The sequence below is a fragment of the Pisolithus orientalis genome, assembly GCF_024613125.1.
Source record: "Pisolithus orientalis strain OTSU chromosome Unknown F5J12scaffold_31, whole genome shotgun sequence".
NCBI lineage: Eukaryota > Fungi > Basidiomycota > Agaricomycetes > Boletales > Pisolithaceae > Pisolithus > Pisolithus orientalis.
The window spans coordinates 292,228-316,702 of record NW_026260812.1 but is presented as its reverse complement, the minus strand read 5'-3'; the positions used below and the strand labels follow the sequence as shown (position 1 = coordinate 316,702).

Sequence of the window (24,475 nt, the reverse complement as noted above, 5' to 3'; positions counted from 1 at the left end):
ATGCCCACCACATGCTTGCACTCAATTCTGCACCACCTGCACTCCTTGTCTAGGCCTTCCTCCAGCCTTCCATGGAAGTCCAAGGTGGATAACTTAATCCTTAAAGAAGTATTGGATATCACAACATTCTTCAAGAAAGAAGTGAAACAATCATGCTTAGTGAGTCATTGGTTTCCTACTGTCACAGTCGATGGTAGATATTGGGCCAGGAACTCACCAAGTTGAGAAACAAAAAACAAAAGGCAGAAAAGGCCCTCTCTAAGGCACAAGCAATACAAGAAGATCTTGAGGCAACAGTTCAACAGGTCTGTTCCCCTTGTTCATGCATGCCTTCATATTTATTAGTCTACTGATAGATAACTGCAGCTCATGATGCTGCTGCCAGGTGTGAGGTTTGTACAGGTTGTGTCAACAGACTATTTGTGTAAGTGGTGTTATCAATATCATGGCTATCACTTACCAACCATGTTAGTCTTGTTGAATGTGGCCACACATCCTGCTACGGTTGCTTGAGGGACTGGTTCCATACCCACCTCAGAGAGCAACTTGATGCTGAGTGGAGAAACATACCTAAGCACCTGAAATGGCATCCCATTACTGCCAAGACATTAACAGAGCTGTATGATGGAAGATATCTCCAAGTTATGTTGTATGATTGCCCTCTGTGCAAGGGGCCTGTGCAGACGAAACCTATTGAAGTCAACAATTTCAGTGACTTCCTTGCATTAGCAAACAATGTACTCAGGCAACCAAAGGACCATGCCATAGACAATCCCCACCTACTGGATCAGGATATCTGAGGAGATGTACTTCACAATAAGATGTACTACTAGATGGTCAGGTGAGTTACATATAAGGAAGTATATTGGCATTGCAGAGTGAACATACCTTTGCAGGTTCCTACAGTACCTCAGCATGGGTGGCATAGCCTTAAGCCCATGATGCCTCAAATTTATTTGGTATATCAATGCTACTGTATAACATACCTTATGGTTAGCACTTGAATAAATGCTTGATAATGGGGCCTGTTGTGGTGTCAAATGGGATTGTTAGAGACTCAGAGAAGACAGAAACAAGGGGTCAGCAGGGAGAAATGTCAGCTTCGAGCAGATAGTTGTACTTATCAGGAATGAGACCTACAAGCACACACAGTTTTGAACTACATCTATTTTTGATATCCAAGCCTTCCACTGATTTGAACATTGGGAACAAGGTTACTGATACTGATCAATAGCAGGATGGAATCTATACTCATGACATGCATCAGATGTATCCTGGTTTTGATACAATGCAATTGTGACCACTGCAGCCAGGTCTGAGTTTGGAGTGGTGCAAGGAAATTCAGACCAAATCAACAGGAGAGAAGTGCTACTAGAACATGGCCAGCACCACTGGCAGGCACCTGCTACAGTGCCAATCTACTCCATGGTGAGAACCTACTGTAGTCCAACTATGCACTGATAGACCTGGCAATTGTGGTGGCAATGGTGCTTGACTCTGATTACCAGTGGCATCATCCCATAGAAGTGGGAGAGGTGCAAATGTATGTTGTTTAGTATGGAGATGGAGTCCACACTTTGTCCTTGGACAACATTTGTCCACCCAGATGATTGTTCTGCAAGCACGCTTTTTCCAACCCATGAGGGCCTTTCCACTCCACTTCCAGACTCTTGCCAGGTAACCATCTGCTTTCAGTATTCAATGGAATGCTAACCCATCCATGACAAAAAATGTGAACTAGTGTCTTGCTGGAAGCTGCCTTTACTGCTGTCTTCACATCTCTGAACTCACAACCTCATGCCAGACCCATGCACTCCAGATCCTGCAAAGGTCATCTCTGATATGCTTTCTTACCATATGAGACCTTTGTCTCCCAAAGTACATTTTCATATGTGCACCCAATACCTCTTGAGTTTCCATATGAAATTGCACCACCTAACCTGCATGAGGTCATCCAAGACAAGGTTAAATACATCAAGAATAACCATGAACCAAAAAATCCTAGCAGAAGCCTTGTCCATGCCTTTTGACAACCACTTGCATAAATATGTACATCTCCCCAAGTCACAAAACAACCAGAGGGAACTCATGGCATTGTATGACACATGCATCAATGATTGGTGACCATTCATTGACTGTGGCAACACATTTGACACCCTGAAGCCGACTTTCTTGCCCTTCAAGCTGGGCATAGAAGATCACATCTACTGTAACTCAGAGTGACTGCTAAGAGCTCATAGATATCCCTGGTAGTCATATTTCTCTTACATTCCCCAACAGATCAGACCAAGCAGGTGAGAATGGACTTGGTCCTTGGTCTCTGAGGTATAGCAGCCACCAGTTTGGTGTCTGGGCAGGCCAACTCTGATGGATGAGCAATCTCAATCTGTAAGTCTACAAACCACATGTTTCAGTCAGTCCTTATGCCTCTCAGTCACCATGCCTCACCCATCTGACCCCAACACAGCATACAAGGCTCTCAAGGGGGCTGGCTGCATGCCATTCTCCTGAAGTGATGATGGCCTTGCCATCATTCTCTTGCCTATTTCATCTTCAGAAGGTATGCATGTTTTCATTGTTGCATTCTGTGCCAGTGACATTGCAGTCTGGCAACCATGGTATTTTTAGCACCTGGTCTCTTGCTATGGTGTATCTACATGAAATGCTTGCCATCCACAAACCACTTGGGGAAGCATATGTGATGATGAGAGTTGTAGAAATGTTCATGCAGATAGGTAACTTTGAGGCACTTTCATCTCCTTTAGGTGAGATGCTTTTCTTTGGTGGTGGGCAGCAGCATGCCAACTTTGAAGCTCTACACACCCCTCAACCCCAGTCCAGAAACCCTGGAAGTCAATGTCAGTAGGCTTTGGCCACATATATGCTACTGTCTCCCTCCTGTAAGGCTTCTGTCAACACTCTCATCAATGCTGAGCATGCTTGCTCATCTGCCATCCTGACCAGCATATATGGGCCAGCTACAGCTCCCATGACCATGGAGCTTCCTACCATAGGTCCATTGTATATTCTGTCTTTCATATTATACTTTCATCTGCATCTCACTTAGTATTATGGTGCGCATTTGGCCATATTACATAATCATGTTCATTTTTGTACTCAAGTAGCATACTCACACCTCAGTTGGCTACTTAACCCAACTGAGGTGAGCACTTTCTACATCCTGTCTTTACACTCAGCTAATAGTCCTGTAGTATATATTCTACAAGGTCCACTTAAGCATTCCATGCCTTTTCTGAGGTCAAGTGACATTTCCCTCATCATGCACCAGTTATGACTCAGACCCTCTTGCATTCAGATTGATGCTCCACATGCTTGACTTATTACAGCAAGTCATTATCCCATCCTCCCATCCAAATTGTCTTATGGTTTTTGTATCAGCAACACACAGCCATCTGTTAGTCACATTGTACATCCCTTCTAATCACCAAAGTGTTGCCAAGAAAATTGTTGTTGTCCATGATTACAATTGATAGTGGGTTACATTTGAGTCACATGTCTGGCCCTTACTTTTAAGAACTGTTTTCCAAAAGCCATCCCTTCTGCACCTCTCTGTCATGCTTGTACAGGCTGGGCATGCATGCCAATCTGGTATTGGCCCCCACTTGGTCCCTCATTTTCATGCTTTGTCTCCTGTACCTTTTTCTCACACTTTTCTTGATACTGGAACAGGATTTTCCTTTTGCAAGTATGTATGTTCTTCCACCTACCTTCTTCCCCTTCATCCCTTCATCCACAGGAGTACAAGCAAACATGTGTCAGATGAATTGAATGCCACATGATATGGCCTCTGAACCATTGTACACCATCATATGAGATTGAAGGTGGAAGCTGTGCTGTAAGGAGCAATACAAGAAACATATATACCAATGTTGAGGAATTGTGACACAGAAAACAATCTTCTGGCCATCCCTTGATATGGTTGTGTAGCCCCTGACTGACCTAGTCATGCCCTTCTCTGCATATGCCACACAAGAGCCAGTTCCTGAGTCCTAAGTCACTAGGATGTGCTTGGTAGACAACACTAAGGATTTACTTTGTCCACACTGAAAGTGAGATGTATATAATGGTCATACTGTAGAAAGCTTCTCTGAAAGGAACAAATGCAAGTTCACACATGGTAGATCCAGTGGGTGCAACCTGGGAGATGTGGCACATCTCCCTCACTTCATATGCATGAACTGTTTTTGCTGGACTGGACTGGTTGTATGAGTTTGGCAAGCAGATTGTATGGTTGTGAGCTGCATTTTGCCATCTCTGCAAGTGACCCCCAGTCAAAACCCACAAAAACCTCCTTGACATCAATTGAACACCATGTTTGGTGAGAACATGGGAAATTATAAATGTGTGGCATTTGAGCTGATGATGGCATTTGCCATGCAGAGTGGATTTTGATAGACTGCACAGATGTCAAAAAAAAGCATCCATTTTTGGAGTGGAGTGGCCTTGTAAACTTGTAAACAAGGTGATTAAGTAAGCATAACCTCTGATCATGCTAATGTTTCACATGTCTCCTCAAACTTGATTACTACTTATGAGTGACTCAAAATTCTCAACTTACATCCCAAATCAGCAAGTACATGCATCTTGAAGCCAAACTTCCCAGCAGTGCTCAAGGGGTGAGGCTGGGCCTGTGTTCACAAAGAGCTGTGATTTGGTTGTGCCAAATGTTGGTGAGGTTGTCAGTAGGTGTTTTTTGATATAACTTGGATGCTGAGCAATAAATGAGGATTGCAGATGGCTTTCCAGGAGCTACTGGTAGGCTACAGGTAGCCTATAGGTGCAATGGCATCAGCTGTAAACACAGGTATGTCAAAATATGGTACATGCCCACACAGTGGATACTTAGAGGTAGGCTCATACTTAATTCTCAGTCCAGTCATTTGCACATACAGATTCTGATAATCACTGATAATGCTGCTAGGTATGACAATAGTGATCTCATGCACTCAAGTCTGAGGGCTGCACACCATGAAGCTTTGGCAATTATTCACAAATTTTGAGCTGGCATGGTGATCAGTGAGGTCTAGCACTCTGGCCATTCTCTGATGTTGCTTGACTTGCTGCCAATATTGTCCTCACACAACCTGGTCTCTCCACTATTGTCCATACCATCTGAGGTTCCCTTATCATCTTCCAACATATGTGTGGCACTTGTGCTGTGACTATTTGTATTGTCATCTGCTTCACTATTCTTGCAATTGCATTCCACTACAGCTGGTGCTGATCATTGCCCTGCTCAATGATGGTACCATTGCAACCCTCTCTGTTGACTGCATCTTGCCTTGCCCTTGATGATGCCAGATTTCAGAGACTTGAAAGAGGTCTTCTCATATGTGATTACAGATGGTCTTTACTGGACTGCCTCTACATGCATGTTTTCTCTTGATCCTGTGACACTGTGTGTTCACTGTGTCCTCACTCACTCTGCACCAACTCTGCCCATCCTCTGTTAGTTACAAGCCTTCTCTGCTCTGATAGCTGTCAGACTTGTACTGGTCTACTGTCAGACCTGCAGACCATTCTCTATGGGGTCATGTGACCTCCCTTTGGACTTCTCCTCAACAGTGCATAGTCAGGTACTCCACAGCATGCACACCACATGGTCCAGTGCCTGGACTGTTTCCTTTTTGGTTGTTTGTTCTGTGTTACCCATCATATTTTTTCCATCTTCCCTTCATTCATTGTCTAGGAAGTTACCTGTCTGGTAGTTGGTTGGAAGACATTTCAGCACCACAATTGCATGGATCCAAAGAGTAGGAGGTAATCATATATGTGAAACAATGTATGGTGATTAGGTTGTGCATCAAATGTAGGATAGAGTGCCTTTGGCTTTCCAACATAGCTGGAAATATTGGCATGGTATGCAGAAGCTTGCAAAGTACTCATGATCTGAGTGCAGGCAAGATTGATGGCAGAAACAAGATCCATTGTGTGATCAAGAATGGCCTTAAGGTCTGCACCATCATTGGAACAGTCATTACTGGTACCCCAAAGATTGATCAACACTGGGGAAAGATAAACCATAATCAGTGAGGGCCACTCATCTGCCTTAATAGTGCCAACAGACACATCACCAAAATTGCTGGGAACAGAGCCTAACCACAACAGTGTCATGATGTCATGAATAACTTTGTGAACTTGATTCAACACATCTGACTTGGCAAACTTGCTGGGTTGGTGCTGTAACACAGACTAGGGCATCTGCAGCTGCTGAGTACACATTGCATCAGCTGCAGGACACATAGTAAGATCAGGAACAACTTACCCAACCAACAAGCACCTTGGCATAATCAGCTTTGAGAACTTTACCACTCTTCCAGGGAACACACCCTAAGCACTGGCAAACAAATTTCAGAGGGTGAGTATTTTTGTGGATTAGCAACTCCCACAAATTGATCATGAAGGACTTGACAGCTGTGTTGTTGTCATATGATGGGACTGGTGAAACAAGAAGCTCATGAAGTGCTGAGACTTGTGTGATCTCCTTCATTGTCATAGACAGTGCCTCAGGGGTACCAGGGACAACCCACTTAAACTCATAGTGAACTGCAGGAATTATGGAGTGTGCAGTGGACTATCCCCCCCAGAGCACCTGGACTGTGATGAAGAGTTTTAGTCCACCATAGCCCTCAACCCAGCACTCCTGAGGTGGAAACCCACCAGATAAGAGGTGATTGGATTGTTGGTCATGTTTTACAGTGCCAGATTAACCATCATGGCTTTTTCAGCATTCTCAGTACTGATTAGTTGCAGAACATGTCAGGTATGGGTGGGGGAAACAGCACAGGGATGACTGAAACACATAGTGTAGTCACATTTAGTCACAACACATGGGCAGCCTGTGTGCCAAAACACCAATGCTCATATAGACCCTGAGACAGGCCAACCTAAATAGATTCACCAGTACACATGGACAGGCCTGAGGGACTAAAGTGAGAGCAACATATGCACAGGCCTGTAAGTGCATCACCACAGCATATGGGAGGGCCTGCAGTGGGTAAGGATGTTGAAACATTTAGATGGGCCCATGACCAATTAAGTATACTGAGTTGCTGTAAGACATGGATGGGCCCATCCTGGTAGGTTACCCCCCTGTTGCAACATCAAGGCAGGCCCACCTATCATAACATGGAGAGGGCCACAACATAAGGATGGGCCCATCTATGATTAGAATACAAAGTTGGCAACATGTGAATGGGCCTGGGAGTAATATCATTTATGGTGTCACAACATCTAGACAGGCCCATTGTGAGTCAAAGTGAGGTTCAGTGGTGAAAACCAACCAAAACCAACACAAAAGACAATGAAAGCGAGTGGTGGTGTGCCTATGCAGTACCTAGATGGTAGAACCTGTTCTTTGGGAGGGTTTTTGTGAGCTACAACACTCAAAGATGAGTGCTGAGGGTTGGGGGTGCTCCTGACGAAGAGGGAGCAAGAATGTGATAGAAAGCGATAGGGTAGACTGCTGTCAGCCTACAGAAGGATGGATGGTGACTTAATTCGATGTCCTAAGCTGTACCAAGCTCAGGGAGGGCTTGGAGTGAAGTATATGGATGATAGATGATGATAAGTGAAGTAGATGATAGCTAGACCCTTAATAAAGTCTCAACTATTGAAGCTGATGAATGATTTACTGAGAGATGATAAATTGCGAGCAAGAGAGGCTCTCTGATGTCTCTTTTCTTTTTTGCTACCTAAGTACAGTGACTTATATACAGTACAGGGGTGTTGCCTATGGAAAACAAGGTGCAAACACTTGGTAAGTGATTGGTAACTGATGAGTAAGGAATGTAAGCAATGGGTAATCATCTTGGAAAGCATTGGTAAGCATTGGTAAGGATAAGTAAGCCAAAAAGTGAAGAATCAGTAAGCAAAGTCAAAAGATTGGTAAGTATTGGCAATAGGTGAGTCAAAGACGGTCAGAATGTCACAGTATGAGTCAAGCAATGTCAGGAACTGGGAAAGTGCACTGGAATCACATCAGGGGGAGGCCATGCATGTCACATCTCGAAGAGATCACTTCTAGGCCAAAGTGGGATGACAGAGAGGCAGCGCTGATCTGATGCTGATATAGTACATCCAAAAGTGGACAGGGTGAGTCAGATGTCAACAGGGGTCAAGCTTTGGGGGTCTGTGGGGTGACAGGAACATAGGGGATCGCAACTTTCCCCCCCAAACCATCCTCTCAGTGAAGCAAATAAAAACTTCATGAATGAGGCTCTGTTGGAAGAGAGGATGAAGGGGGAGCGTCTTCTGCTGTATCTTGCAACAAGGAGGCAAGATGTGCATCATACTCATCATGGATGCGATCAGGGAGAGTGGAGAACAGTAGATTATACTGTAGCTGTTGCAATTTTGGAAGAATGATGGATGAGACTGGTATGAAGATGTTGCAGGGGACAGGGAGGAAGGATCCATATGCTTCTTGGACTGGAGAGACTGAAACGACCACATAAGACCTTTCCAAGCGAATGACAGACCTGAGGTGACCAAAGAATGTCCTCCTGGAGGTCATACTGACAAAAAGAACATGCTGTCCAAGCTGGATGGGCTGAGAGGGGGCAGATGAGGGTGGGATGTACCAGGATGCTTCAGGACAGAAGCTGGTAGGAACTCCTGGTAGATATATGTAGCCATGGTCCCTAGCAAAGGGGACAAGCAAAATGACTGATGTGGAGGCAGCCATATCAGAAGAATTAGTGAAATGAGCGTCTTTTGGAGGGAGTGCTGTAGAAACGTGTGGAGTGCGCAAATCCTTTCCAATCTTGGAAGGTAGGATCGCGTGGCTGAGCACTACAAGTGAGTGTGGGAATGGTTTCGGTGTCTGCAGAATTGGTGGAGATATGTTGAAAACCGGAATGCTGTACATGGGCGCTTAAGAATTTTATTGGCACTTAACTTGCCTCCTCCTTTTTCTTTGGCATTGACAACTTGTTCTTGTGCAAGGGATGACTGCCGACATTGCCGGCTGTCCTTCTTCGCATGAGGGCTATGGTCTTCACCTCCATTCATCAGCTACATCCATGTCCACCTCACCAAACACCTTTGGTGTGTGACACCGTTCATAATAAGCCATACCCCTGTCACAACATAAAGATGGGCCTGTCAGTAATGTCATTTCATAATGTCACAACACATAAATGGGCCTGTTGACAGTAAGATGTACTGCTGTTGAAACATAAAGACAGGCCTGTCACTAGTATCATTTAATAGAGTCACAACATAAGGTCAGGCCTGTCAGTAGTATTATGCAACATATGGACAGGCCCATCCACAGTAAGATGTACCTCTGATGAGACATAAAGATGGGCCTGTCAGTAATCTCATGTATAGCATCACAACATATGGGTGGGTCCTTCAGTAGTATTATTTATATTGTCACAACATATGGGCAGGCCCAGCCACAGTAAGATGTACCCTGTCAAAACATAAAGACAGGCCTGTCACTAATATCATTTAATAGAGTCGCAACATATGGATGGGCCCTTCAGTAGTATTATTTATATTGTCACAACATATGGGCAGGCCCAGCCCCAGTAAGATGTACCCTGTCAAAACATAAAGACAGGCCTGTCACTAATATCATCTAATAGAGTTGCAACATATGGATGGGCCCTTCAGTAATATTATTTATATTGTCACAACATAGAGACAGGCCTGTCAGTAATCTCATGCATAGCATCACAACATATGGGTGGGCCTGGCCCCAGCAAGATGTACCCTGTCAAAACATAAAGACGGGCCCATCACTAATATCATTTAATAGAGTCACAACATATGGACAGGCCCTTCAGTAATATTATTGATATTGTCACAACATAAAGATGGGCCCATCAGTAATCTCATGCATAGCATCACAACATATGGATGGGCCCTTCAGTAGTATTATTTATATTGTCACAACATATGGGTGGGCCCAGCCCCAGTAGGATGTACCCTGTTGAAACATAAAGATGGGCCCATCACTAATATCATTTAATAGAGTTGCAACATATGGACAGGCCCTTCAGCAATATTATTTAGATTGTCATAACATAAAGATGGGCCTGTCAGTAATCTCATGTATAGCATCACAACATATGGATGGGCTCTTCAGTAGTATTATTTATATTGTCACAACATATGGGCAGGCCCAGCCCCAGTAAGATGTACCCTGTTGAAACATAAAGATGGGCCCATCAGTAATGCTGTTTAATAGTGTCACAACATAAGGACAGGCCCTTCAGTAGTATTGTTTCTATTGTTGCAACATATGGATGGGCCTGTCAGTAATATCATCTAATAGTGTCACAACATAAGGACAGGCCCTTCAGTAGTATCGTGTATATCATCACAACAAATGGATGGGCCCATCTAGCAAGATGCACCCCTGTCACAACATAAGGACAAGTTTGTGTATGGTATTCTTAGGCAGCAGAAAGGGAGATCCAAGCTATCTACATAAGGATGGTCCATGTAAGGCATTCTCAGGCAGCAGACAGGGAGATCAAAGGGATCTACATAAGGATGGGCCCATCCATGGTATTCTCAGGCAGCAGATAAGGGAAAACAAAAACCAGTGTTACAACATAAGACAGGCCGATCCATCCATCTCAGGATTACAAACCCTTGGCACTGCATAAGACAGGCCAATCCATCATATCATAGATAGCTCACCACAAATGGACAGGCCTATCCATAATTGGGTTATCCCCCTGTCACAATATAAGATGGGCCCAGGAAGACAAGAAATGAAGAAAGTGGAACCTCTCACACTATAGAGTATCTGAATTTCCCACTATAAATTGTGTTTCATGTTGGATGATTTGCCTATTTAGTTGGAATCTCAGGTGCTGGTCTATGTAGCTGCAAGCCAGGCTCTGCCATTGGAGCAGATGGGAAATACACAAAACAAACAGCAATGCTATTCCAGAACAACACATCATATTTTTATCTGAGCTTCTGCTTCATATATGCATTCAGGATTATTGACTTGTACTGGTATTGCTGTCATGCCATGGGAATCATTCATAGGCAGGATAAAAAATGTGACATCTGCATATCTCATTGTCCATCTTTAACCTCTGACTCTTCCACTCTCCAATCACTATCACCACTCTCACTGTCAGACTACTCCATTGTCTTGTCATCAGAAACATGTCATTGTTGTCATCTCACAAGCTCTTCAAGAAATCACCTGAGCTTGATGCTGCAGCCAACTGCATCCTTCAAATTTACTTCAAGGATATTGCAGAAAGCAGCAAGTTGGGAAAGGCAGACAAGATTGCAAAGTGGAGAGGTGCCATCAAGGCAATAAATGATGAACTAGTGTGTCATAGCATCATCACATTTTTTTCACTAACTGATGCATTCAGGATGCTGTACATGACCTCATCACTAGGACAGATGAGATTCCGATGACCCTCATTGGCATTGACACATTCTTAAAGTGGCATGAAGACCTCAGCTCGATTGAGCACCCATGGCCTGAGTGGAAGACCACCCTATCCCCTTCCAAAACTGATGTCACCAACCACAAGTGGCTCGACATTGTTGAGTGTCAATACAACTACCACCAGTTGGGCCTCCCTATGCCCCACATTGTGCAAACACCAACACCACCTGCTCAAGAGACCAAAATGCCCATGAGCAACAAAGGAAAACAGAAAGTGACCGAGGCAGAGGTGGAGCAAATGATAGTGGATAGCTCACACAGGATGGAGGTGGATGATGAGGGTGAAGATGAGGTGCCAGAGAAGGAGGACAACAAGGAAGAACCAGCACAAGGCAGGCAGAAGCACAAAGCTGCTGTGAAAACAATGTCCCATCGATCCAGATGCTGATCCTGTTCTAGGAAGGCAACAGCAGAAACTGATGATGACAATGATGTTCCCACTCAAGGCCAATCAAAATGCAAGCCTCATCCACCATCAGACAGACTATATGGTCACACTGCCATAGCTGCCAGAAGGATGCCTTCCCCTGACCCCCATTCCTGCCACTCATGCAACAGATGCAAGGTCTGATGCTACAAGAACCCCAGGAAGTCCTGCTTCCCATGTGATGGTCGCAAAATTCGATGTAGCCATGCCAAAGGTGGGATTGCCACTCCAACTTGATGGAATCCATCATGAGCCAGGGGAAAAAAGCAAGCTCAAAGTCTGTCCCCAACGATGGAGGCCCAAGAATCCCAAAGTCCAAAGGAATGTCCCCCAAAGTGACACATTTCAATGGCTTCCAAAGCCATCAATGCCAGGGTTGGGCCCTCCAACCAGGGAGAGATGATCCCTGAGGGATCTTCACTCAGTATGTTCACAATTTCATGTATTTACACTGACTCAAATTTTATTTAGAGATTCATATTCCTGCATTCAAATGCAGGGATTCCCACCCAATCCCAGCCACTGTATGAGCAGATTCAATTGTCAAGGCTGGCCCATCTGTTGCACAGGAGGTAGAGGGATCTATGGCAGCAGGTATGTTTAATCAATCTACATTTATGCTAATTATTGCAGTTAACCCTTGTATTCAAAGCACCTGCCCATTGACAACAGCAGCACCCATCCAACTTGCAACCACTGCAACTCCCAGCACACCATCACCTGTCTGTGCCCCAATTGCTGAGGTGTCACAAATGTCCAACACAATCAAAGAGCAAATCAAAGATTTGGAATGTCAACCCTGCAATGCTGAGGCCCACTGCCAATACTACAAGGATTAAATGTATGATATCCAAATACAACAGGATGAAACCATGCAGATGCTGGACAGGATGGCTTGTGAGCTAGAGGCTCTGTGTATTCAGGTATATGGATGAGCATTGGGTGACAATCTCATTGATCTCTTAGGGCCTCTGGCAGATGAGACAAGGGCAGATAGGACAGCAGGATGAATGAGGCCATCTATCATTTTACTCCTCCACAGTACATACAATGTCATTTTGTATTTCCATTTTAATTGACCACTTGTGCTGCATCACATATTCAACCTTTATTTAAGAGTGAGAAAAAGACAATAATGGCTAGACAGCCAACAGAATTGCAAAGGATAATCTCATTCTACTAAAACAACTGCTAAATGTATCCCAATAGGTGGAAGCTTAGCAAGTGCATGGCTTTTTGACATAGAATAGTTAACTTGAAACTTAAAAAATGAGATAGTGGGATGGTCTCAGTCTGCTAATATGGCCACTGATGAATCTGAATAGACAGACACCTTGCAAATGAGCAGGCTATGCTATTTACAGTGTTCACTTGAGAGTTACAAAACAAGATAACAGCTAAGAATAGGATTGCACAGGATGGAGGTGGATGATGAGGGTGAAGATGAGGTGCCAGAGAAGGAGGATGACAAGGAAGAACCAGCATGAGGCAGGCAGAAGTGCAAAGCTGCCATGAAAATGATGCCCCATTGATCCAGACATCAATCCCACTCTAGGAAGGCAACAGCAGAAACTGATGATGATGAAGATGTTCCTGCTCAAGGCCAATTGAAACACAAGCCTCATCCACTGTTGGATGGACTATATGGTCACACTGCCATAGCTGCCAGAAGGACACCTTCCCCCAACCCCCATTCCTGTGAGGCATGCTGCAGACACAAGGTCTGATGCTACAAGAACCCTGGGAAGTCCTGCTTCCCATGCAACAGTCACAAAATTTGATGTAGCCATGCCAAAGGCAGGATTGCTGCTCCAACTCAACAGAATCCATCATGAGCCAGGGGAAAAAAGTGAGCTCGAAGTCTGTCCCCAATGATGGAGGCCCAAGAATCCCAAAGCCCAAAGGAACATCCCCCAAAGTGACACATTTTGATGGCTTCCAAAGCCATCAACACTGGGGTTGGGCCCTCCAACCAGGGAGAGACAATCCCCAAGGAATCATCACTCAGTATGTTCACAATTTCATGTATTTACACTGACTCAGATGTTATTTAGATATTCATATTCCTGCATTCAAATGCAGGGCTGAAGCAGCAGTTGTTGGATAAAATCCATCAGTCCACAGATGCAGAGTGGTAGGTGCTAGAAAGTGTCCCACAAGCCACACCTATGCTGTGTATACCAGAGAAGAATGGCAAACTATGAACAGTCATTGACTGTTGTAAAAGACATGAAAATACAATAAGGGATGTAACTCCCTTCCCTGATCAGGACCAGATCAGGATGGACATTGTGAGAGCAAAGTATCACTCAAAGATTGACTTGTTAAATGTGTACAAACAAGTACATGTCAAGCCTGAAGACATCTGGAAGACAGCCTTCTCAACAATTTATGGCACTTTTATAAGCCAAGTCATGCAGCAGGGGTATTGTAATTTCCCTGTGACATTTCAATACCTTATGACTGTGATCTTTAGAGATCACATAGGATGTTTCATATACATCTATCTTGACAATATATTCATCTACAGCAATACACTGGAGGAGCACAAGCAGCACCTCCAGATAGTGTTTGAAACTCTATGTCAGGCTGACTTCTTTCTCAAAAGGGAGAAGTGCAACTTATACACTGAGAAACTTGACTGCCTTGGGCACATAATCAATGCCAAGGGCATGCATGCAGATAGAGACAAGATGTCTTGAATTAGGAACTGGAGAGTACCTAAGTTGCTCAACAAGGTTCAATGGTTTGTTGGTCTTGTAGAATACCTGGCACAATGTATGCCAGATATATTGGCATACATGACACCATTAACTGGGATACAAAGGAATGGACATCCATTCCTGTGGAGGGAAATCCATGACCAATGCTTCCAGATGATTAAGGACCTGGCTTGCAAGTACCCATCACTGTGGCCAATAGATCCAGGGAGGGAAGAGCCAATATGGCTCATCTGCAATGCATCACTCTATGGAGTAGGTGCACTGTATGGGCAAGGACCTGAATGGAAGACCTGCTGACTAGCAGCTTTCATGTCAAAAAAGCTGAGTGATGCTCAACAAAACTATAGGACCCTTGAGCAAGAGACCTCACAATAATCAAAGCTTTACTGAAATGGGAGGATAAACTCCTCAGGTTTAAGTTCATGATAGTGACAGACCATGAGACCCTGGGATACCTCAAAACCCAATGAAAACTGTCAAGCTGACAGGTCTGGTGGATAGATTATATGTTGTGCTTTGATGCGAACATAGTATATGCCAAAGGCTCAGAGAACTGAGTGGTGGATTGCCTATCCTGTTACTATGAGGAGGAAGGAGGAGACAACATCTCCAACAAGAACAATGAGTGGGTGAATGCCAACATATGCCTGGACCCAGAGGGAGATGATCTCCCTCAGGACAGATGGCAAGAGCTGAGACTATTAGCAATGGAAGAGCAGGAAGGAACTCTTCATAAGAGTAACTGGCTGAAGGAAAAACAGGAGAACCACATCCTGGAGGCTCAGGAGATGGCCTTGGCTGCAGAAAGGAATGATGAGGAAACCCCTCTAGCAATTGTGGAGGAAGATCCATTGATATTCAAATCCACTGAGGCCTCACGAACCTTGCTAATAGCCTATGGAGATGTGCCAGAATTCCTGGACACAATCCATAAGGGATACAAGAACGAGCCTACACTTGTGAAGATACTAGCACAACTGTCACATCACCCTCAATTTGAGGAGAGAGACAGTCTGCTTTACATGGTGGAGAGGAAGTGTTGTGCCTTCCTCATGCAAAGTACAAGAACAACAACATTATTGCATGGGTTGTAGACCAGGTGCACAGGATGCTGGGACATTTCAGATCCCAGAGAACAGTGGACTATATCCACAGGTGGTACTGGTGGCCAAAGCTCAGTCAAGAAGTGGACAGGTTCTGCAGGACCTGCCCCATATGTCAGGCAATGAAGGCTGACAATCAGCAGCCTCCAGGACTACTGCACAGTCTACCTGTGCCAAGATGACCATGGGGGTCAATAGCAATGGACTTTGTGGGACCATTCCCACCAAGTGAAGGGTATGACTACCTGTGGGTAGTCCTATGCTGTCTGATGTCCATGATACACCTGATACTGGTGAAGATGACAGTGCAAGCTTTGGAACTTGCATGGATATTCATAAAAGAAGTAGCCCACTTGCATGGGCTACCAGAGACAATCATCTCAAACAGAGACACAAAATTTATGACAACGTTCTGGCATGAGATGCACAGAATGCTAGGAGCAAAGCTCCTAATGTCACCTGCATTTCACCCACAGATGGACAGCACATCTGAATGAGCCATATGCAATGTAGCACAGATGCTACAGTCAATGGTCTGTCCAGACCAGAGGGACAGGGTGTTGAAGCTGCCAATGGTCAAGTTTGCAATAAACTCAAGCATCAACAGCTCTATGGGGTTTGCCCCATTTGAATTGAACTACAGACATATGCCCATAATGATGCAATGCATCAAGAAAGGGATGACTATGTCATCGCCAGGAGTAAGGACATTCATCTGACAAGCACTAGAAAATTTAGAGATGGCACATGATGCCATAATTGAGAGTAGGGTAGTGCAGATGTATGTCAGAGTCATACAACACCCCTGGCTTCCTTTTAGGGTAGAGTAGGAGTGGGTTGGGCTGTGGAGTACAGCAGTCAAAGTCTGAAGTGAATCTGACCACAGGGTGGCAAGATATTCAATGAACAGTGAGCAGAGGGGTATGGAGGAAAGTTTCAGAGGCAGAGTTTGGAGTCTGAGGTCAGAGGTTGGATGAGAGGGTGTCAGGTTCAGCTAGTGTGCTGCCCCCTTGCATGAGCTCAGCCCTTGTATTTCAGAGGTGGAGTGGACACAGAGGGAGTGGAGACAGAACTCTGGAGGGAACTGAGAGGGAGTCAAAGGTGGGGACTTTATTCAATATTTGTACTGATTACATTGGAGTACTATGTGGCCTTATATACAACATATGTCAAGGGCAGTGCAGTGTAAAATGCAAACCAATAAGCATATAACAGGTTAGCAGTCCCTCTGACACAAGGAATAGAGGGTAGGGATGACAGGGACCTTAACTGAGACAAGGAAACTACTACAACAAGGGAGAGAGGGTAAATACCAAAGGAGTGGAAGAATGGAGAAAAAACTGACACAAGGGTGGAACCCTATCTGGGATGCAGGGCTGCAAGTCCAACATCCCAACAAGCTGACCAAGGTCTTGGAGGAGGCACAGGTGGAGGTCTGGCCTTCATGTGACTGGCCTGAGAGTGGAGGTGGGCGGAATTGGTCAGAGTATGGACTGGGGACCTTAGAGAGGTGTTGGGAGGGTCAGAGGAGCATGGGAATGTGTCAGAAGAGGGCAGAGAAGCACAGGAACATGTTGGAAGAGGGTGGAGTAGGTGTTAGGGGCTTATGTTGGTGTCATGGTCATGACAACATACCATGCCAATAAGAAACAAGCAGAAGGAACTCACCTTTGAGTTGGAGACTTGGTGTATCTCTCCACAAAGAACCTGACCATGCCCAAAGGACAAGCTTGTAAGCTCATACCAAGATTCATTGGGCTGATGAAGGTTCTGTGCTGTGATGGTGTGAATGACACATATATGCTCAAGCTACCAGAGAAACTAAACACAAGATGCATACACCCAATGTTTCACATTGGGCTTCTGTGCAAGTACAAGCCAAATGACAACTTACTGTTTCCAAGATGTGATGCACATGCCTTCTACAATGTCAGTATGACTGATGATGATGAATGGATAGTGGATGAGGTACTCACCCACTGGTGGTCTGATAACAAGGTAGAAGTCCTTGTCAAGTGGAATCTGGGAGACTGCACATGGGAACCAACATCCCACTGCAAGAAGCTTGAGGCCCTAGACAGGTACCTCAAACTTCAAGGCATATGGAATGTACACCAGCTGCCTTGCAAGGCACCAGATACACACAAATGCATAGTAGCCACTTAGTGGCTACAAGTAGTTGTGTACTACTAATGGAACCAAACAGACTCAGAGAAAAAACAAAGTCAAATAAAAATAATACTCAAATAAAATAACATAAAAAAGATAAAGATCAAAGAAGCCTAAAAATAACTGAACACCACATTCTGTCCAAGGTAGATAGTACAGTGAGGGACAAAAGTGTTGCAATGTCTGTGAGGTGTGATTTGCTGCCAATGTAGCTCAGGCTATTCTGCACAGATAATTATGATACCTATGCCATTGGAAAGGGGTGACTCTAAGCTTTCCAGAGCACTAAGGTTCAGTCCAAACAAAGCATTACATGCTGAGATACACCCTATTCTTTCCGAAAAGTGCATTGCAATGCTTTTGTCCCTGACTGGTGAAATAGTGAAAAGTGACCTTTTGATGGGATTGAGGGCATGAAGGATGGGAAAATATGATTACATAATAGACCACATGATCTTAGAGATGATTTGTCAGCATGTAAATAATGACAATGACAAACATTGGACTTGTACCATTGACCCTCCTTCTTTTACTGCAACTCATGAAATCATCTCTCTAGCTCAAATGGTCATTTTGTCAAGGAATTCTTATCAAATACTGGTGGACACCACAGTGCCATCAGTATAACATGCTCTCAGAACCATCAGTCCCTTAAAAACCTGCTGTCAGTCATTCCCTGGACTGTTTCCCCCCACATGCCTGATGTGTTCTGGGACTAATCAGTACTTGGAAGGCTGAGAATGTTTTGGAGGTCAATCTGGCACTTCAGAACATGATGGATAAACCAGTCCCCTCTCAACCAATACATTTCTGGCACAGGGACAGTGGTATGGAAGTTGGGGCAAGACAAAATCCTCTTTACCCCTGGGTGTCATCAGAAGGATATGCTACTGAACTGCCATGGAGCTGACTCCTGTGCTTCCATCTGGCCCTGCATATTGCCTTTGGTGACATATGACCAAATAATCCTTCCCTAGTCATCTACAGTTCAAATCAGAGCAAGGTCTAGTGAACCCTCTTATGGTGCCCAGAGCACAAGGAGGGTTTGTCTCACCCCAACTTCCATACCACTGTCCCTGTGCCAGAAATGCATTGGTTGAGAGGGGACGGGTTTATCCATCATGTTCTGAAGTGCCAGATTGACCTCCAAAACATTCTCAGCCTTCCAAGCACTGATTAGTCCCAGAACACATCAGGCATGTGGGGGGAAACAGTCCAGGGAATGACTGACAGCAGGTTTTTTAAGGGACTGATGGTTCTGAGAGCATGTTCTACTGATGGCACTGTGGTGTCCACCAGTATTTGATAAGAATTCCTTGACAAAATGACCATTTGAGCTAGAGAGATGATTTCATGAGTTGCAGTAAAAGAAGGAGGGTCAATGGTACAAGTCCAAGGTTATGGCAAAAATCAAGCCCCTGAGGGAGGCTCTCACCAAACCTTGCCCCCCAAGCGATGTCAGATCAAGGGAGTGGTATGAGCATCAGGCTCAAGCCATTGGTTGCACCATCAACCAGGTCCCTCCAGGTCACATGCCCTTATGGGCTGATGATCAGCAGATCATCTCCACATTTGCCTCTGCAGCATTTATCTAAAACCTTCCCCACTGTCCTTGTGGGGGAGCATCCACTGTCAGGGGAAACCCCCCTGCTAAAGACTCTGAGCCTGAGGAGGGTGAAATGACTGACAACCTGTTCAAGGATGAGGATAGGTCACAAATGTGAGGGAGTGTTCCCTCTGGAGACTCAACTCCCTGATTAAAGGATTGGGTTCAACACCCCCTCTCTGCATTTGGACTTTGAGGCCTAACCCTCAAAGTATTAGTTTGTGAAGCCTAACCTTTGTGCAATTGTCTTTTTTCTTTTCTCCTCATCTCTTTCTTTTCCCATTATTTCTTTGCTTTCTGAGCCTGGGTCAGCTCTGCATGGGAGGGTGTTAGGGGTTATGCCCCAAAAATAGGAGCTACTTAGTATGTGTATGCAATACCTCAGTATTGCATACCTCCTCATATATAAATGTTGTCTCAAAAATTTTAGATAGATATCTTTTTTTGTCTCCACATCTTACTGTGCAAATACTATATGGTACATTTTGTGTGCATGAGCTTGAGACATCCCAACTACAACTTTACATATTCTGACTGGAGTGCTATGAAGTATGTACATGGGATAAATATGTGAGGCTGGTCCAGGGTAATGAACATAGAGCTGGACTTGTTGGTAAGCTATTAGCAAGAGGATTAGCAAGGTAGGACAGCCACAGAGGCTGTGCTGAGACTAATAGTCTAAGTCCAGGTAACTGGCATAACCAGGGTTGGACACAGGATTTGTACAGTAAGCAAAAGTCAGATGAAAGGACTAGACTAAATATAGCACAAGCAATGGAAAACAGACTGGAGCTATGTCTGGGTGACCTAGACATGGACCTGGGAGGACCAGGGTGGAGCAGCACAAGGCTGGGAGGCCAGAGTGACTGGAGATAGGGGTAAAAGACTGGACTTGAGTTATCTAGGCTGGAGTTGGGTCATCTAGGGCTGGAGTTGGGTTTTCTAGGCCAGACTAGGACCAGACTTGACCAGAGATAGGGGCTAGGGGTCTGGACTGAACCAGGATTGAGTCTGAGAGTCATGGATATGACAAGGCCCAGGTCTGTAAACTCTTTGTGACTGCCGATCATACCAGACTGGAGCCCCAGTCACATGCATAGGTCTCCTTTGGCTCTTGGTAGGTCTTGCAGTAAGGTGGGGTTTTCTGCTCCTTACACTATGCATCATCATGCAGACCACCTGGAAGCACATAGTGTTGGAGATATGTTCTCCCCTGTCTTCTCACTTCTTTTGGTGCGATGTTTGGCTGCTTACATAAGCCATTAGAGTGCACTTAGCATGAAAAATTTGCAGGTGGCAATGCCATGGGAACTGCCTTAAAAGGAAATACTGCCCTGAGGTGGGGGGGCAGGGAAGGTGGTCAAGCATTTTGGTGGGTCCTGCTGGGCATCACACCATTGTGGCTCAGGTGGGATGGCTCAAGAGGGTGCTGAGGAACTCTGTTCATGTCCTACACATGTTTATCTATGCTCTTAGCTAACAAAAAGTGGGAAATTTGCTTTGGGAACAGGTTGTAAAGTGCAAAATTCATTGTAAAGTGTGCTAAGTCACTGATCACCAAGAAATTTGCAGCCAGATAAGCAAATTTTCCCAGGTGGGAGGGTGGCCCATGCCAATTTTTTTGCAACTGCACATTTGCATGCATGCAGCCAAGCCCCAAGCACAAATGCCATGCAAAGGTCACAGTCACGTGACTGCTTCCCACACCCAAACACCACTCATCTAGCAAATTTGGGTGGGTCTCTTTGCAGAATACCCATTTATTTCATGCATGGTTACACAGCCTATGTACAGTGTCTTTCAGTAGCATTGAATTGAGTGCTGACAAACAGGCAAGGGTTGTGCACAGCCCATCAGAGAGTTGGGGAATGATGGAATTGCAGTCACAACCAGTCAGTGACAGGTTTAAACAGGTTTAAACCATTTTTTCACTTCCTGATGCCTGCAAGTCACCTGACCCTCACTTTCTTACATGTGCACCCTTCACTTAGTCAGCAGGCTACCCATGCATTTGCAGTGGCTGTGGGCACAGCCACCTGCAAATTTTCCAGAATAAACATACTTACTGCACAGTCATTACACTGTTCCCTCAGTAGATTGTTCACTACTGAGGGTAAGATTACCATTCTTTAGCAGTATTCTACTTACTGATTTCCTGTAGTTGCCTACAGGTATATCTAATATATATCAGTAGATCGTTCACTACTGAGGTTGCCTACAGTACCCTTTTTTCTATATGTAGTTGGGCATGTGCTTGAAAATCATGCACAGTGGCATGCACCACTTGTATGTCAATGATGTTGGTGCCAGTGACAATGGCATGATTGCTATGAGTTTTTATGCTGAGTATGCATTCAGGACATCATAATGTGGTACTGAATAATGATCTGTGGCATGCAATGTGCATTGATGCTCTTCAGGTTCATGAGTGTTCTGTTACTTGTCCCTCACTATTATATGTATTTCGACAGCCAAGAATGGCATTGTTTCCACCTGACATTCCATACTGAAAGGAGATGTATAATTTCTCTCTTTCTGCCTGACTTTCCACACTGAAAGGACATTTTCATTTCATCACTCTTTCTGCCTGGCTTTCAGTACTGAAAGGACATGTATATTTTCTGTATATTTTGCAACCAGCTGCATCACGAGTCTCTGCCCCATGTGTCCAGGAGTGCCTGGAGGGCTAATATATAATTAATGCAAGCCTGGTGGAAATAGAATCTCCCCTAAAAAGTGGTGCCTAAGATGGCAGAGCCACCGAGGCCCACAGAAGAGTTTAACAAGGACCTGGACCCCACTATTCACTGTCTGCCTGTCAAGTTCCTTGTGCTGACACTCCATGATGGTTCATCCATGTTATGCAGAGACAAATGAACTTGTCGCAACTGGTCATCAGAGAAGAAACCTAGGTGATGTCTCGCAACATTGGAGGGACATCCTGAATACACCCGGCACTCTCACACCGAATGGCATGCTATCGGCTCGGTCACTTTTCTTGATAGGTGGAGCGAGCGAGCGTACGAGTTGAAAGCACATCAAGCAATGAAACTACATTGACCATTGACACCCGCACGACACGAGTACGCACAGCTTAATGTACAGCTCAACTCACATAACAGTGACGAGGAGTTCAGCTAGCACGAATGCTACACTTGCCCTTCATTAGAGAGCTGTTCAGCACGTCGTCGCACTGACCATTCCCTAGCTCTTTCTCTCCTAGCCTTCTGCCGATCTGCCTCGTCGGAGTCTGTACTACCAAATTCGTGAACCCCCGATTTCGAAACGTTCACCCGTGCTTCGTCTTCCGCTACCTCACCTTCGCTGGGGTCATCTCCGCTCTCTCCGCTCTCTCCGTATCCGGCTACTAGTCCTTGCAGCGACGAACTTCCGGAGGGCCTGTCTGCTATCTTAGATTCATCCGTGTCTCGTCGTTCTTGTCTTGCAAGTTCCTTTGCGACCTTCCATGCTCTCGACCAACGCCCTCGCAGGAATGCGAACCTTCTGTCTGCACCATGGTTCGCCAGAATGCGCATCTCTAGTTGCGCAGGGTTGGGTGACGACACGACGTGCCCCGCCGTTCGACGGAGGAGTTCTTTCTGAGCTTCGTCCGGCTGTAATATAACCATATGTTCATTAATCGAAGTGGTTTTTAAATACCAAAGGGCAGAGTAGGGAAATTATCGTCGCAGGACACACACCCACCTCTTCGTCACTTCCGCCCCAAACGTCCAAGTCTTCACCCATTGTTTCTCCTCTCGCGCGATCGCGGGCCAAAATGGCTCGAATACGCTCCTCCCTAGCATGGTCGATAAGTTTCCTGCGTTTATCACGACGATAATCCTCTGCCTCTTCCGGAGAAAAGAAGAACGTGTCTTCTGTGTCTGAAGGCAGGTCCGACCACCCACTTGGCGAGAGGGGCCGGCGGGCAGTAGCAGCAGCATGTGATGGTCCAGGGTGGTTATGCGTGGGTAGCACATCGAGTAGTAGTCGAACGTCGTACCTGTTGAGAAGAAGTTTAGGATGGGAACACACGACGGGCGAACATCACAAATTGCGACGAACACGCAGTAAGCGCCGTTCGCGCAAACGTGTTCGCAAAGTATCAAGAAAAGAACTCAAGCCTATCACATTCATATCACAAAGCAAGCTATCACCGCCGGGACATTGGCCCTCCGACTGGCAGTATGCCCGTCGATCGGACAACTGGACACGCGGGAAGATCTTGAGGATGAGAAAGACGTACCTGTCTACCAGCAGATGTGAAGGTCTTGGCTTTCGAGGTGCTTTGGCATTACTACCTTCTCCGTCATCGTCATCATCTTCGAAGACAAGGGTATGCTGCGGCTCTAAGGGGATAAGCCCACTACCAGCACCGGTTTTATCAACGCCGTCAGGAAGTGCTTCGGGACACTCGAGTGCAAGGGCGGCTGCGACTGCCCGAGGGCCGCTAACGATGTCTGCTTCATGGGCGACTATGTACAAAGACGGATCGAAGTCAGACGCGAAGGCGGTGTCGTTGATGGATGTCGAGTGGGTATGAAGTTTATCTGTTCCTTGGTCATCAGTTCTCCGGTGCTTGCGCTTGTGCATCGTCGTTGCAACCCGACTTATGATTGTAGCTAGCAACTCAAGGACATCGACGTTGCTGTCTGAGCGAATCGGAGGATGCCCGGTTCTCACGCATCAACAGGCGACTTTCACCGGGAACGTCAACAAAAGCCTCGCGGCACCGCGCATAACTCGACACAGCATCCCTGACGGTGCAACTTGGCTTCCCGTCTCGAATCCAACGGATTCGATCCCGATCCAGGCGTATTGTGTTTAACATTCTATGCGTCCCTAGCCCAACTATGACAAGTGAACACGTTCTGTACGACGACGACACGATCGTTATCCCCGTAGCGGTACGCACAGCTATCAAATCCACCAGACAGTTAAATTTTTATACCAGCTGAAATCCATGGCGAGGTGTGTTGTGGGTCTACTTGT

At 45.4% G+C, this 24,475-nt stretch overlaps 3 protein-coding genes across 3 annotated transcripts; 1 reads left to right on the top strand and 2 right to left on the bottom strand.

Annotated features, from left to right (window-relative positions):
* On the top strand, positions 1 to 800 carry F5J12DRAFT_784971 (uncharacterized protein; the record flags this gene model as incomplete). The annotated part of the gene is made up of 4 exons (XM_051743142.1): positions 1 to 159; positions 198 to 305; positions 367 to 392; positions 515 to 800. 4 exons carry the CDS (start codon positions 1 to 3, stop codon positions 798 to 800), a joined length of 579 nt encoding a protein of 192 aa, XP_051597247.1.
* Positions 801 to 5,745: 4,945 nt separating this feature from the next.
* F5J12DRAFT_724865 (uncharacterized protein) lies at positions 5,746 to 6,135 on the bottom strand (the record flags this gene model as incomplete). Its single annotated transcript, XM_051741571.1, has 1 exon — positions 5,746 to 6,135. The coding sequence occupies one exon, from the start codon at positions 6,133 to 6,135 to the stop codon at positions 5,746 to 5,748; it is 390 nt and encodes a 129-aa protein (XP_051597246.1).
* Positions 6,136 to 22,514: 16,379 nt separating this feature from the next.
* F5J12DRAFT_850164 (uncharacterized protein) lies at positions 22,515 to 24,143 on the bottom strand. The gene is made up of 3 exons (XM_051746496.1): positions 23,730 to 24,143; positions 23,189 to 23,486; positions 22,515 to 23,097 (listed from the first exon to the last, which is right to left on the bottom strand). The coding sequence occupies exons 1-3, from the start codon at positions 24,074 to 24,076 to the stop codon at positions 22,633 to 22,635; spliced, it is 1,110 nt and encodes a 369-aa protein (XP_051597245.1). The 5' UTR covers positions 24,077 to 24,143; the 3' UTR covers positions 22,515 to 22,632.
* Between the last annotated feature and the right edge of the window lie 332 nt (positions 24,144 to 24,475).